This window comes from Agelaius phoeniceus, chromosome 9 (genome assembly GCF_051311805.1).
Source record: "Agelaius phoeniceus isolate bAgePho1 chromosome 9, bAgePho1.hap1, whole genome shotgun sequence".
In the NCBI taxonomy this organism is placed as follows: Eukaryota; Metazoa; Chordata; class Aves; order Passeriformes; family Icteridae; genus Agelaius; species Agelaius phoeniceus.
In genome coordinates, this window is record NC_135273.1 from 11543483 (window position 1) to 11559942 (window position 16460).

General features: G+C 41.9%; 1 protein-coding gene across 1 annotated transcript in view; it reads right to left on the reverse strand.

Annotated features, from left to right (window-relative positions):
• The window catches only part of SORCS3 (sortilin related VPS10 domain containing receptor 3), a 266927-nt gene that overhangs the window by 171775 nt on the left and 78692 nt on the right, over positions 1-16460 (reverse strand). The window contains exon 2 of the mRNA XM_054637549.2: positions 11810-11877. Coding sequence (XP_054493524.2) covers positions 11810-11877 — 68 coding nt within the window. The remainder of the gene's footprint in view (positions 1-11809; positions 11878-16460) is intronic.

Sequence of the window (16460 nt, forward strand, 5' to 3'; positions counted from 1 at the left end):
GACTTGTGTCTGGGGCACCTCATGGTCAAGCATTTCTGTGATCCCTGAAGTAATTACACAGGACCCAGAGGGATCATACTTATGATTTTTCAAGGAAACTCATACACCCCTGTGTGGTGATGGATGTTGTGTGATCCTCCTGTTTCCACACCAAGACCTGGGACATAGTACCTGTGTGTGAGCTACCCTTTTCCAAGCTGTCCTGGACCAAAAATCACAGCCAGGCTTCCTTCTTAAAACAAATGATTCCCACAATTTCTAACATTTCAGAGAAAGAGGTGCAAGAGGACCAATGTGCATTTCTCTTACCATGGGGCTGATTACTCCTTTTGAGCTCAGACTCCCACAAGGCCAGAACCCAGGCCCCAGTGATGGGTTGCTCTTTCTTTCTGTGTACTTCTTCCAAGGCACCTTTGGAACTTCCAGGACTTTTTGTAAAAAGAGGGCCCTGCACTCCTGGCACTAGTTACATATAGCTGGAGATTGCTGCATTTTGAATGCACCAGAACTCACCCAGGTCAGTTCACAGTGCATCTCTCAACCCTGCACAAACTACCTGATTTGGGGTAAGGCTTGGCAGTAACAGTTGTATTAACTGTATTAACAGCTGTATTAACAGCCCAGGCATCTTCCTGTTACCCGTCTCCTATTATCATCTTCCTCACAGATACCCTGAGCTAGACTACAAGATCCAGAAAACAACATGTAACAGTCCTGTTACAGAGGCCAAAGGATACTTTTGGATTTATTATCAACTCAACCTTTCCAATACACCACCAGATTTTTGCATGCCTGAGTAGACCTCCAGGATGCAAAATGCCCAGCTGCTAGCCTGCTTCCAGATTCAGGCATCTGGACAGCAACCTTCAGGGAAAACTGGATATAACTGACTACTAATATTTATGGAGTCAATTTTCTAAAGTAACTGGCCTTCAAAGACCCAGAAACAAGGCCTAGCAATCTGGTTACAGAAAGGCCTCACTAGTCTTTTACAGTTCAGAGGTAGAAATCCTAAATGTAAAAATGCACTAGCTTCCCATGATCTAGCAGTTTACAAGAGCTTTCATTTTCACAGGCATATACTGTAAAAGAACTGGCTGACAGATTTTACAGATGAAGCACATGTGGTAAGTAAATAAATCAAAGGCTGCCTTCCAGGCTGGGGAAATGTAGCCCTTTGTAAATATTATTTGGAGAAGGGACCATTTCATATGGGCACTTTTAACTTCATTAGAAGCCTAATGAATCTACCATGGACATAATAAGAGAGACAGACCAGACTAAAAGAAAGATGGAAGGATTTCTTGCAAGTTTTTTAGCAGCTTTTCTCCATCCTTATGATTATTTATAGCCATTATAAAATGACAGTGCATTTGGGGGGAAAAAAAAAGAAAGAAACCACCATAACATAATAAAACATCAATATAAACAGACACAACGATGTTGAAATACTAAAGTACTAAATTCTACAAGTTGCTGTACAAAGCATCCAAGATTTATTGCTTGATCTGAAGCCTAATTGGAAAGAACAGAAAAGCCAAGGGAGGAAGGAGATGAGAAGAGAAAGGAAAAAACCAGCTTGGTTCAAGAGAAATCTTGTAAGACGATGCAAAGCCTATCTTCAGTGTGGATAGGGGCACTGCCCTGCAGCACTGTAGCAAGAACGAGGTGGCACCAACACAGAAATGTTCTGGGCAAGAACCTGGGGCTCCTTATGCAGGCCTGGCTGCTTGGACAGTACGGGGCAGTATCTATCTCTGTCTGACTCATCAGAGGCCAGGGAATCTCTGAACCACAGATGAAGTCTGTGCATGTACTACAATCCTTGAAAGATTTGTGTCTGATCCTAGGAACCCACCTCAAACATGAATAAAACCAGGCTCCAGCAAGGAGATGCACAGATTAACTATATATTGTCCTGAGATCCACATTCTTCTACTGGCTCTGAATCTTAGGTCAATGTTTCTTTACTCTTCTTGGAACCAAAGAATTGCTGAAGTTGGAAGGAATCTTTGGAGCTCATCTGATCCAACCTCCTGCTCAAACAGGGCCACCTCAAAGACATTTGCCCAGGATCAGTCCAGATGGCTTTTGAATATGTCCAAGGATGGACACACCACAACCTCCTTGGACAACCTCAGCCAGTGTTCAGTCACTTACACAGTAAAAAATGTTTTCTGTCACGTTCAGGGGGAACATCCTGAGTTTCAGTTTGTGCCCATGCATTTCTCTTGTCCTGTCACTGGGCAGACACCTAAAAGAGCGTGGCTCCATCTTCTTTTCCCCCAGCTTTGAGGAACTTTCACACATTGATGCAATCCACCAGTCCCACCCCAGCCTTCCCTCCTCCAGACTAAAGAGCTCTCTCAGCCTTTCCTCATATGAGATGCTCTACCCACTCACTTTAGCGAGACCCTGTCCATACCACATAACATTTTAAGATTTTTAACATACCCTTTTCTGGCCACCTCCTCTCCCAATCCTAGTAGATGAGACCTTAGTATAGAAACTCTTATGCAATTTATTAAGAAAGTTTTATTTTTCACTTATCTATTTGCATATTTATAAGCAAATTTAATATGTGGTTTTCATTACTACTGGCACAGATTCCCATTGAATGCATTCCCTACTAATCTCTGCCAACGAAACTCCTCTGCACAGCAAAGAGTGATCAGAAAAAGACATTAGTAAGGTCAAAACAAATTCATCTTTACGTGTGGCTTCCTGCAAAAAGTTTTGCAGTCGACATCCAGATCTCATTAGAATGTAAGATTAGATAACTCAACAAAAGGAGCAGCTCTTTAAGGAGAGCAGTGGAATTGCTGCTCCAAACGATAAAAGAAGCGATGGAGGAGCCAATTCCTGTTAACAGGTGCGGCTCTGCTGATGCAGCAACAGTCACAACACCCACAGGATCTGCAACAGCAGGTTCTTGGCTACAGACTGCCTCCTGAGTGCTGCCTTGCTGCTTCTAAACAAGTAGGCAAAGCACTACAAACACACTTTACCTGCCAGCCCTGACAAGATGACTTCATAGGGACAGTGAGGCTTCAAAAGCACATTTGCTCTTGGCAAAGCTTCCTCTGACCTGCTCCACCAAAGCCCCAGAACTGAATGCCTGGGAACATGACCAGAGCTCGAAATTCATTGCTGATGAGATAGGATGTCTCCTTTCTTCAGGAGCCATAATCAAAGAAATTCACCAATAAGGACAGAAAAGCTATAATCATTATAACATATATTCGTTGAGAACACAGGGACAAATATATTCTTCCAGCTTCCTAGAACACTTTTTTCCACAAACAAATTTCATTAGTTCACACATTAGTTCAGAAGCTACTAATGCCTATAAATCTACACTGGAAATATCTTTTGGCATTAAATTCCCTAAATTTCCTATTTTATTATCTAGTTTTCTGGAATGGAATGACTAGAGATCAGAACAGGTCTAAGTGCTCATTGACCCAGCTGATCATCTAAAAGTACTAGCTTAAAATTAAATTATACCAAAGATATTTTTGATCGGGCTTTTTTTTTTTTTTTTATTTTGGGTTGGGTTTTTTTCAAACTACAATTTCAAAGACTACTTCCAGGTCAATGAAACACCTTTACTTACAAAATGTGGTAACATCCAAGAGATACCAAGTGATGGAGATCCCACCTGTGATGCAGAAGACTCAAATCCCTTGTTTGAATAAGATGGTCACAGTAGACACACCAAATTACAAATATTTGTGTTGCCTGTTAATCTGCCACAGAATATTCTTGGGAAAGTGTATTAAAGAGACAAAAGACAGCATGATTTCTCCCCAGGGTCTGTCATCCAGTTCTCTGGACTTAAAGATCTCCAGATCCCAAACCCGCTAAAATACTGTGCAATATCACATCTCCAGCACAATCCCAGCAATTCCATTAGAATACTTAAAGCATGAGAGCTCTTTGCTGACAAATAGCTGACAAAAAAAAAATGTTTCTGCAACTCTGATCCAAAACCTGTAGACTTGTCTGTTCCTTCATTGTTATAAAACACTATTACGTTATTCAGCCACCAGCAGAAATATCCTCCATTAATTCACTGAGTCCCCTTTTGAAATCCATTTATGCTTTTATTATTTCTGCCTCACAGCATCCTGTAGCAATGAGTTACACAATGTAATTACTTGAGGAATAAAAAAGCATTTCCCTTTATACTTATTCAGAGCAAGGGCTTGAACTTGGATCTTCCACACATAAGATTAGAATGAGTCTCTCCCTGGAGAGATTCTCAGTATCTCCTGTTGCAGCTCTTTTGTAGAATATATATAATTCAGGAGAGATGGCTGGGGCTCTTACCTGAATCGTGGAAAATTAAAGCAAAACACAGCTTGTTTTTCTCTCTGTACGTTCTTTTTTGAATTCCACTTTCATCCCAAAAACGTTTCTTCAAAAAGTTAGGAATTTGATAAATTGCCTTTTCTTTTTGCTTCCCTGTATTCAGCCAGAAAACAAGATGTATCCAAAAGTTCCCAGGTCTGCCTATTAAAAGGAGCATCCCAGTTTTAGCTATGAGATCAACACATATGTACAAACATGTAACTTCTCTAGGTATATTCAAAGTGCACGTTCCCCACCGAAATAGATCTGCAGCATCCACTGTCAGTGACCAGCCCAGTCCTCTCACAGCCACACCTTTGGACATCAACAACTTCAGCCCTGTTTTCAAGCTGCAAAAGCTGTGTGAATGGGGCACAGAGTGGGGATGTGTAGCACAGGTTAGACAGGTGTTACCTGCACATGAAAACATGAACCCCTGTGCTCCCACCATGCAACACCTAAATGAGGCTCTGGGGCCAACATTTACCTCTTCAGAGATTCACAGGTATAAATAAAAAAACATGGGCATTTATTTTTAAAATAGCAGGCTATCCAAAACACCATTACAATCTGCAGTTCTGTTTTTATTCATTCTCTCCAATTCAGTAGGAATTTCACCAAGGAATAGGGATGAGCAGATGCAGGGGGTAGCACATTAATAAATCAAAACTGTCATTAAAATTTGTAAACTAGTATCTTCTGGGAAGTCTTGGCAATTAGTCTCAGAGCTTTCTTGGCAAACAAAAAATTAATAAATCCAAAAGGCCCCCTGTCTGATGACATCCCACCCCCACAGAAAGGTCACTAATGAAGCAATTAAGAGACACAACAAATGGACCAGTCAGCAGGCTGGCTCACAAAAGACAAATGAGCTTCATGAAACAAGAGAACTAAGACATCTTAATAAGCAAAGGTGGGACTTCAAACCACACACCACTCCAAGACATGTACAAAGGCTTTTAGATTCATATGCTGGGATAATACTTTTTACAGGATTTTGCAGTGGCCTCCTTGGTCTCCACCATCTCCGAGGCAACATTAACACAATTACAGCAAGGAACCACCAGAAAGCAAAGGTGTGAACATTATTATTCTCTTTTTGGAAAATCCTGTGGGATATAACAGGGTTAGGGAAACATTGGGAAGGAGACAAATGAAACTTCGCTACAAGTTTTTTAAGCTTATACTTAAAAAATTAAGTATTGAAAAAAGGAAGTCTTATCTTCATTACTATTACTGATTTTGCCTAATCCTAAAGCATAGCCCTGAATTTAGGATAAGCCAAATAATTTTTATTATTGGGCATTTAAAACAGCTTTAACTCATACTATCCCTTTGTTGTAATGACAGCATCTCCTTCTAGTATTAACTGCAAAGATTGCATGCTCTGGACACTACCTGGGGCTCTGGTGCATTTGAGGAGGGCTAAACCTATGGTTAATTCTGCTCAACTCCTTAAATTCATTTTTCTTTAATTACCATGACTCATCCCATTCAGCTACACACAGCCCAAGCAAATCTGAACAATCCCTTCAGTGTATTTCCTGACATCCACAATTAAATATTTGTTTAAATCACACTGTTAAACTAAGGGCCACCATTTTCATTTGGCAGCAGCTGGGCCAATATGCCGTTACTGCGCAAGTCCCAAAGAGTTCCAATGTGGCTCCCATGCCAAGGTGACATCTATGACTGCCAGCCAGGATGAACTGGACCAGGCTGAACTGGACCACCCACTGTGGGGAAACAACTAATCATCAAGAGTACTGGAGGTTAAGAACTGCATAATTCTGGGATTTTGCTGAAGCTGTGCACTGATTGCAGCTCTGGGAGCTGGGAGCCCCGAGGAACAACTGCCATCCCACACTGTGGTCATCTGCTGTGGTTCCCCATCCCCTGGGCTCTTCAGCAAACATAGTCTGCACCTAACAGCTCTCAACCACAAAGAGTTTCATAGCTGGCTCCCATAGCCTAAAAAACTCACCATCATTAAGGTAAGTTATTTATACATTCTAGCCAAAAGCAACAGTAGAGATGCCAAACTTTTGGTTGCCCTGGTTTTCAAATCCAAGAGAGATCAGGGTGCCTGCACACACAGCTGGCTCCTTCCCTCAAGGCCCTGATGGAGGCTCACTGCAGATACAAGAACCCCTTCTCCTCATCAGCACAGGATTTCTGCACTTTGCAGCATTATTAAAAAGTGCCAAAGAAGATGCAATAATGGGAAGCATTACTACTTTGAAAATCAGCTCCGTTAATTTTACGCCTGAATACAATCATCCAGAAAATAGCACATATAGAAGATGCATGTCATCAGCATAAAAGTGGAAAATTATAAATGTAATCAAATTTGACAATACTGAGAGGAGATGTCAGCTGCTGGTCATGGAGACTGCATTTCAATACAGCAAACTCCAAGAAAACTGCAATGGCCCAGTGGAGCCAAATCAGTACTAAACAAGAGGTTGTGGCACAAACCAGAATTTACCATTCAAAATGCAGCCTAAATATTGTATTGACACTGCCATAGAAACACTCTTAAGAAAGCTCTGTCATGACCTATTTCAGGTTTAGCTTGTTTCACAGGGGATGATATGGAAATTTGAGTCAAGATTTTTGAATCTCCTGATCCCTGACTTCTTTACTCACCAGTCTAAGAAGCTGCTACATCTGGAGCAACCAGACTAAGCCTCAGGTCCCAAAAAGGGCACTTCACAGAATTCACAGAATCAGTGAGTTGGAAGAGACCTTAAAGATCATTGAGTCCAAACCAGCCCTAACACCTCAACTAAACCATGGCACTGAGTGCCACATCCAATCCTTTTTTAAACACATCCAGAGATGGTGACTCCATCACCTCCCTGGGAAGGCCATTCCAGAACTTTATCATTCTTTCCATGAAAAATGTTTTCCTAATATCCAACCTATATTTTCCCTTGGTGCAGCTTGAGACTGTGTCCTCTGGTTCTGTCACTGCTGCCTGGGAAAAGAGACCAAACCCCACCTGACCACAGCCACCTTTCAGGGAGTTGTAGAGAGTGATAAGGTTCACATCACACCACACTCACCCTTTCCCACCTAGAGCAGCCCTATGAAGCCAGCTCTACATGCCACAAACAAACCTAGGACACAGAAATCAGCATGAGCTGGGAAATTTTTGCAATGCTAGAGATACACTGGAACATGCTGAGGGTCTCTGGGGACTGTGGGAGGCTTAAGAGGCAATTCCATGGGAGGAAACAATGTGAAGCCCGCTGGTATTTCAAACAGAGCTGAATGAAACAGCAATGAACAACATGAGGCAGCCTGCAACCAAGATGGGGGGGTTTTACCCCTCTCTGCTCCAAACTAGGGCTGCAGCTGCTGCATTTTGCAGCTGCCTCTATTAAAAAAGCTGAAAGGGTTTTTTTCTAACTCAACAAAGAGACTGAGACAACAGACTAACCTCTTTAGGCACAGCAGCCACAGGAGTAAAAAAATGCTTGGGGATTTTTGACTGCTGCCATGGAGACATAATTTCTTGGTTAATAAACAGGAAAAAAAATATATATAAAAATTTCTTCATCAGCATTTTAGCCTCTTAAACAGAAATATTTAGTCGCAATTTTGGGTTAATGCATGGGCCAGCATTATGTACAATCAGATAATTTAGCCAGGAAAACAGCCAGAGGAGGGGAACTCCAGGGGACCCATCTGAGGTGGGTAAAATGGTGGCAGGGACTCAGAGCTGACACATGCAAGTGCTTGCACTTTGGAAGAAAATCTAAACTGCTCCCCACTGCCCAATTAGCTGATGTGTTGCAGTCATGGCTGTGGCATTGATCACAAATAGCTCCTTGCTCACTTGTGCCTCTCCTGTCTTCTGCATCACCCTATTGTCTCTCTGTCTTCACCTGAGATTGAGAATTTCCTTGAGATGGAAGCTGTCTTTTTAGCTACTGCAATCCAAATAAATAAAATAAATTAATACATTCCTGAATACTAAAGCAGGCAACACTGGAAAACCTTTCATTCCAGTTATCCTAGCAGAAAGAAATTGCTCAATACACACTGGTTGAAACAGCTGAAAACATTTCAAATAGTACAATATCAACTATAAATACTTATCCAAAATATTCCCACAACCCTATCTCAATACTGTACAACTTAACAATTCCTGTGAGGAGCCTGGCACCTACTCTTTAGAGAGTTCATATTTCATACAGATCACTCCTGTATGCTTACAGTTCCTCATGGACAATGAAGTTTAATGCAGGGATCCTGGCCTACAGAGAATCTGGGAATTAGAGGTTCTCCAACAGCACTTCAAATCAAAACCATGTAAGTTTACAGATTTAAAGGGATTTTTTTTCCCTTTTGTTGATGGAGAAGAGGTGTTAGTGGGGTGAAAAAAAATTCTATGGAAAGCATATGGCCATCCCTTAATTCAGTTTTTAATTTAAAGCAAGCAGGATTCTTTACTACACAGTTAGATAATTCACTAGGCAATGAGAACTGATGAAGGGTTTGCATCTCTAAAAGCTTAAATAATTTTTACAGTTATATTTGTTGACCTATGAAAAAGACATCTCTCCAGAAATTCATAAACAACTCACACCATCACAAGCATAGTAAAGTAGCAATAAAGTAGCTTCCTTTCATAGGAGGAAAATTATCACCTCCACTCAACTCAGTGGGAAAAACAAAAATCTAAACCGCAACTGACAGGTATCTCCCGTGATGAAGAAGAGATGTGGCATTCACAAGGAAGAGGGGGTGTGTGGGTGTGTGTTTTTTCCTTGAAGCTGGCTGCTTCAAGGCTGGCTGCTTCAGTAGCAATAAAGACCTTTTGTGTGATTGTTTGAGCCCCAGAAGCATGAATCTGGATATTAGAGCAATGTCTGTGTTCTTGCATTCAAATGCTGACTAGAATTTCCCCTGTCTAAGCTCATACCAGCCTGATACAGGAGCAGTTTTCAAATGTAACTTCTAATTCTCCTCTCTTCTTCTGTTATTCTCACTGCCTTTTTTAATTACATTCAGGATGTTTTCCTATTGATTTACTTGTTTTTGTATTTAGATGCAGGGATTAGAAATTCTTTTTATATGGCAATTCAGTTTTCCATTAAAAGAAGCCTCTCAAGCTATAAACCCAGGAGGAACTGAGGAGGAGATTTTGATGCAGGGAGCAGGTGGAGGCAAGATGGTATTTGGAGATTGCATTGGACTCTGCTCTATCTCAGCATCCTCTGCTGTGTAATTCATTGCTCTCTGCCACAAAAGCCACATTCCTCTCTTGTGAAGGCAACTGTATTTGCCAAGTGGTCAGGATAGATATCATACAGCACCACAGCTCAGATGGGCAGGGCTCCTGGCTTAGTTATATTTCCATAACAGAGGAAAAAAAAGCCAAACCCCTTGGAAATGTACAGATCATCTTTTGATACACAGTTGAAGTTGCATTCAGTTTGTGATCTCTCTGGGGGCTCAGAGAGTCTACAAAAAATATCTAAAGCAAGCAAACCTCTTGTCAGGAGGCTTACATTCATTCTGCAAAGACAAATCCTCCTTTTAAAATTTTCAGGGTTTCAAAAACGAAAAGAAAATTGAAAAACACCAATTTAAATAATGGAAAGATTCAGGGGCCTGAATGTGCAAACAGAACAGGAAATCCCAAGAAAAGGAGTATTTCTCTGGCTTATTTCTTACACTTAGTATCTATTTGCATTTCTACAATGTCCTTTGCAGAGAAACTCATAGATGCTCTCCGAGATTCCACACTCTCCTGTCAAGTAAAACATGGCTTATTCCTGAATTTTCCAAGCAGAAAATAAGGTTTAGAGCCCAGGAATCTACCTGCTAGCTTTTACCCTGAGCTTTCCTCACAGACTTACAAAAGAACCTGAGAAGTTCTAACTTCTCAAGCTCTCTGAATCTCCAGGCCCCCACTGGCCCCTATTTCACTTGAGACCAGCTGCAGGAGTGTTCCAGAACACACTCCCACAAAGCCCTGGGTTTTCCCAGCTGACCAAGGGCTGGATGCCTTTAATTGTATTGATGATTAATTACATTTCTATCCCTTTGGGAAGCCTCCAAAAAGGGGTGCTGCTATTACCTTTCTGCAGAGCTCAGGTGATGCTGCAAGCCCAGGATAAAGACAAGGTTTGCCTGTTTGTTACATTATTTATGCAGGGCAGATTGTTTGGCAATTACATTTAAAGTACAATCACTGTGCCATTTGTACTTGCTACAGTAAAGAGGCAAAAGTTTTTTAAGGCATTAATACCTTGAAAAGTACCAGGGTAAGTGGAAATGACTGTTCTCTCTTATTAGCTCCATGGTTATTTATACTTTTGCAGATTACCATGGTGCAGTGCAATTAGGCTTCTTAAGTACTGTTCAAATTGAGAAGTTTCAAGAGCTCTACTGAATAATTAACCCTTAAATACATTTACAGGAATAAACCTACAGCAAATGGCCAAAGCCTGCTCTAAACAGAGGCTTTTAAATCACCTGTGAAGAAAGAAGTACAAGAGACCATCTGCCAGGAAGGGCTCACATGTAAGCAAAGGCTACAATGCACTGACCATTCCACCAACTACACCTTGAGCAGGTTTCACAATAGCTATAATACACCAGGTAAATATAAAACAAAGCACTTGGTCTCACCACCCCTGGCTGCCTTTGTTTCTTTTTCTTTCTTTTTTTAATGTACCTAGGGTAAAAAACACCTGATAGCAATTCTTTTAAAGGCATACCACTCCACAGGCAGGATAAAACAATTTGGTGATTTCAAACATCAAGGAACTGACCTGTTTATAGGGCTGAGTTTGGGGACTGAGGGGATTTAAAGTTATTTCTTTATTTTAAATGCAGACACACACTTCCAAACACACACACTGTCCAGAAACTTGTTTCCCCAGGGCAGGACAGTCCATCTCCCATGCCAGACTAGGAACATGGTAGCTATGTGACACCATCCAAGTACACCCACAGTGGAGAAGACACTATGGCACCTCCAGTCCTTCAGCAGCTACTCTCCTTACAGCCCAACACACAGTCACCACCAAGATGACCATCTTAGCTCACAGGGGTGAGGAACAAGGATCAGCTAAGATTATGTCATACACTGTGTTTTATGCCTTCTCAGACTCAGTTCTAGCAAGTGTGTACCCATCTATAGAGCGTGTTCTCATTGCCAGCCTCACAGTAGAGAGAGGAAGGAGACTCGAAGGTGAGAAGGGAACCAAGCTCCTCTGCATGTCAGGGAAGTGCCATTACATGATGAAACCCTCTTGTTTGCAGACCCCACTTCATTAAAGGAATGTGTGCTAATCTTGCATCCCTTTTCCAAAGAGCAGCTCCATTTGTCTCAGATTCTTTCCCAGCTCCTCCTGTGATGAGCTCAGACACTGCCCCATGCCCACAGCCCGGGTCAGCCCCAGACACAGTGCTGTGATTTCCATGTTCCACCTACCTCCACAGTGAGCTCTCCGTTACACTCCCCAGGTTGAAGTCGTAGAGCTTTGTCAGAATGAGAATCACCTAGAGAGGGGAAAGGGAGGGAGTGAGAGAGAAAGGGAAAAGAGGAGAAAAAAAAAAGGTTGATGTTAGATTTTGTAACAATACACAGGGCATCTGAAACCACCTAAAGGAGAGCTGAGCATTTATCCATTAAAGTTGCAGTATTATAGGATAAAGTAGGTTTAAAAAATAAAATGGGAAATCATTAGCTTAGTGCGTTGTATAACCAGTAACACTTATTTTAATCCCAAAATGTTTTGCATTTGAAATAAAACATGCCACCAGGAATTAATCAGACTTTGTGAGCTGACCTCTCTGCAACTATGGTTATTCAAATTCAGGGATGGAATCAAATGCACCCTTGTTAATTCAATAGTTCAATCTAAAATTACAGTCAATTTCTTTTGTCTCTCAACATTTTATCATTAATTATTCAGTCTGCACAGAAAGAACTAGCAAGTTGGTTTTTTTATCTAGATCCCCATCCACCAAAACAGTCCATCTTGCCTACAGTCAGCTTTGTGTTCTCCATATGCTGTCACTGACTCCAGAGCATGGGAATTCCTACAAGCCATCACCTTCCCACAGCGGTAAGAGGGACACAGAGGGTGACATTCTGCTTATGCACTGAGCAAGACAGACCTTCACTTGCATCTTTAGTGCCCAAGGACCGTCAGAGGCTCCAGGACTCACTGACTTACCGGAGAAAACACTCCTGAGTCATGCCCCTGCAAAACTGAGGCTGGTGGAGAGGGAGTTGAGCAGTACAGGGCGGACCACAGAGGAATACACTTTCCCTCTGATCTACCTGGTGCTGTGACCTGAGATTTCACAGGCAAATGGAATCCTCCTAGCTACAAGCTACATTGCCCAATGTCCTTCTCTCCAGAAAGGCATTTATGCATTCTGATAGCTTGGGAGCCTCTGTGCAAGCTCCCAGGCTCACGTGGGCTGAGGGAATAGAGGGAAGGTAAGAGCATTTGAGAATCTGCTCCTTGCTTTTTTAGCATAACTGATGTCATACAGTTCATTCCTTTGGATTCTACAGGACCAGCCTCAAGGCAGAGCTCCAGGGCACCTCTTCATTTTTGTTTTGCATCATTTTAACATTTCAGCATCATTTCCTCCTTGCAGGATTCAAGCCCAGGCCAGCTTCTCTCACATCTGCTCCAGCTGTGAGAGAGAGCAAAGTTTAAAGCTTTGCAGAAAAATGCCAAAGGATTAATCAATATCACAGCTGCTGCAGCACTCGTTTACTGTCAGCATAATACCAGGAAAAAACCTGTTCAAATTGTAAGGGACCTTGGTACGTGACTATGCACTCAGTGCCCATCTTAATGACTTCAGAATAGATGCTCCAAGCATTCCTCCCTCTCCTTGATTCACTTTTACCGTCCCCTATTGCATTTTTCCCTTTATTTCCCAATGCAGAGACCTTTAGGAAGAAGATAATAGCCAAGCTGCTTCCAGCAGGGTGTGAAAAGAAACCTGCCAGGCAGATTTGAGTCAGCATATGCAAGTCCATGTCAGCTGAAACCAACACTACCCTTTGGGGAAATAAGGCCAACATCCTTTTTAATGCAGCCTAAACCCTGCACACATCTTCCCATACAAAGGGGGAAGAACCAGCTGCAAGCTGCAGCAACCAAGCTTTGGATGGTTTGTGTGCCTCCACCCCTCACACCCAGCAGGGCAGCCTTCTCCCAGCTAAAACCCAATGAGAATGACATTTCTAGGATGTTCCCTACAATCCCACAGGCACTCAGCCAGCACTCCTCTCAAGGCTCTCTAGGAAGCCAAGCACTATGGCACAAGCCCTGCCCTGTCTGAAATTGGACCCCTCGTATTGCTCACAGCCGGGGTGAGGTTTCACAAAGATTTTGAGTTTCAAAGTCTAAGCACATTGAAGACAGCTGAGTTCAGTGGATCCTGGATTTATTCCTAAACATTGTAAATAAAATCTCTGTGTCTTGATCAAATTTCAACAGATTCTACCTTATTGCTACCCTAAATTGCAATTAAAACTAAAGGCAGCATCCATACTCTCCCAGCTCTTTGTCTCTCTCCCCAGATCTCCTATGCCCTATATTTTTGAATACATCACTTATCTATTATCACCCTGCAAATCCCAGGATAACAGCAGCTTTACAGAAGTGGGCTGAATGCTACTCAGCTTCTGGGTATAAATTCATAGTAAAGGCATGTTGTTTAGTATGACTTTTCTGGATTTTTGCCCGGGATGACTGACTAACATCCATCTCTACTTGGTGATGCATGGAAAGCACAAGCATCCCTTGAGCAGTGTCTTACACGCAGTCCCAGGAAATAGCAGGAGTTTCCTGAGGCAGTGGTAACACCTACAGCAACCTGTCCCTAAAATCACTCACCAGATGAGCCCAGGACAGGCAACATTCCCACACCACTAACCCAGGCAGCTTCCACTCTGCTCTCACTTACTTTTGAGAAAAAACACCCTAGATTCAATAAAGACCACTCTTGTAAGGGTTTGGGAGTCTGAAAACCAGAGAGGATCTGAGAGTCTGAAGACACAACCTTCTCAAGAAAAGCTGCAAAAGCACTTTTTCCCTACACACTGCCACAGAGCAAACTCAGCTGCTCAGGGACCACCACGGGGCTGAGACACAGACGAGAGCCTGAGAGGCAGGGCTGGATCCTGAGCTGTTTCATGGGCTGTGTTTGACACAGCTCTGCAGAGGAAACATCAAACCCTTCCAGAGGATATTCTGAGGCACCAACAGGCTGCCCCAGCCATGCTGAGAAGAAACATGAGGCAGGGGCAGATGTGGGAAAGTACCAGATTTTCTGACATTGTGTTGTTTGAATGCTTTAGTCGAAAAAGGATGGAACAAAATAGTGCGTTTTCCAAAACTGAATTCCGACAGGAAAAAGAAAAATTTGAAAGGGAAAGACCTTCCTTGACTCAGGCTGAGACATTTAATTCCAATTTCTGCTTTGTAGTCAAAGAGGCTCATCTTGTTTTTGTGAACACTAACAAATTACTTTTTTTTCCACGACAGTGTAATTTTGCATGAAAATCTTGATGTTTTTCTTTTTACAAGCTGAATTCTACTGAAAACTGGAGGTTTTACAATTAAGGCACTATTTCAAAACAAAAACATTTTCTTCCCCTGAACTGAGAGAAATCTGGAATTGCCACCCCATAGAAAATGCCCACTCTGCAACATAAATTAAAACATTTTGCTCTAGGGAAAATAAATACAAACTTCTTAAGTTCCAAACAATTCAGAAACAGCAAAAACTTACACTTAGGCATTATTTAATCAAAATAAAGAAAACACCTTTATAGTGCCAAATTAAGCTGTTTCTATTCATCAAACCAATCTTTCCAAAATTAATTCTAAGTCAGCTCAATGTTAAACTGCATTTTGCAATGGGAACGTACTTTTCACTCCAGGAAATGCAGCTCAGATATGAAATTTCCTCATCTCCTGCAGGCTAGGCTCCACACACTACACTGTGTTTCCCAGGACACCCCAGGGCAGGTGTCCCTTGAGACACCAAGCAGCTCAGCTGGTTGAGAATGAAAAAACAGGGGAAGAGTCTGCAGGACAGAATGTGGAAATAGGGAGGCTGAATTACAGCTCCCTTAAGGCAATACAATCCCTCCAGAAAATGCAATTTCAAGCTGAGCTTACACGAAACTTAATGACCTGAATAATTTAACAAATTGTTTTGGTTTTGTAGACAGAAATGGGAATGGAGAAAGGATAATCAGAAAAAATATATTTTCTTTGGAAAGAAGTGCTGTTCCAGTTCCACAAGAATTTTCTTATGTGCTTTATTTTTCACACATGCATCTCCACATTGCATATAGGTTGGAGTTGTTTTCACTGTCTACTAAATAGCCTGCTTTAAGGCTTATATAAAAAAATGCCAACACTTGTCAATCATTTACCTTCAATGGTCTATACTTCAATACAGATTAAGAGCCTCTGGCACAGAGGAATCCTGACACAATGCTCTATAGCATACTAAACCACTAAATCCAGATTTAATGTGATGGACCACTTCTTTAAATTAAGAGACAGCAAGTGTCCAAAACTGCCCAATTCAGCAGCCTTGAGTCTTAACCCACCTTGGCTGGGATGAAAGCAGAAAAATTACAACCAGGAACATTAGCCCACATTTCATTCCATCTCAAAAACACATTCGAAGGAATCCCTATTGTTCAGTCAATTATCAGCAATCCCCAAGCCCACAAATCACAAAAGGACTCAGAAGCTTTTCAGAGTGTTTGGTGGTGTAACAATCTTCCATGCCAATAAAATTTTACTACGAAGAAAATTACCTCAGGTCATTAAACCCAGCTCTAGATCTTGCCAATTCTAAACTGGCAAAGTACTTTGCATATACCTCAGAGTGGAATATATAATACCTGTTTCCCACAAATTAAGAGTGCAAAGACACTGCAGTTCCTTCAGCAGGTTGACAATGAACTTCAGAACAAGTGAAAAGCACCACACCAAGGCTGTGTGGAGACCCTGCACTCCTGTGTGAGGGGACATTCATATTAGAGACAAGAGAGGGCAGTGAAGAAGAGCATAGCAGCCAAAGTAGGTGTC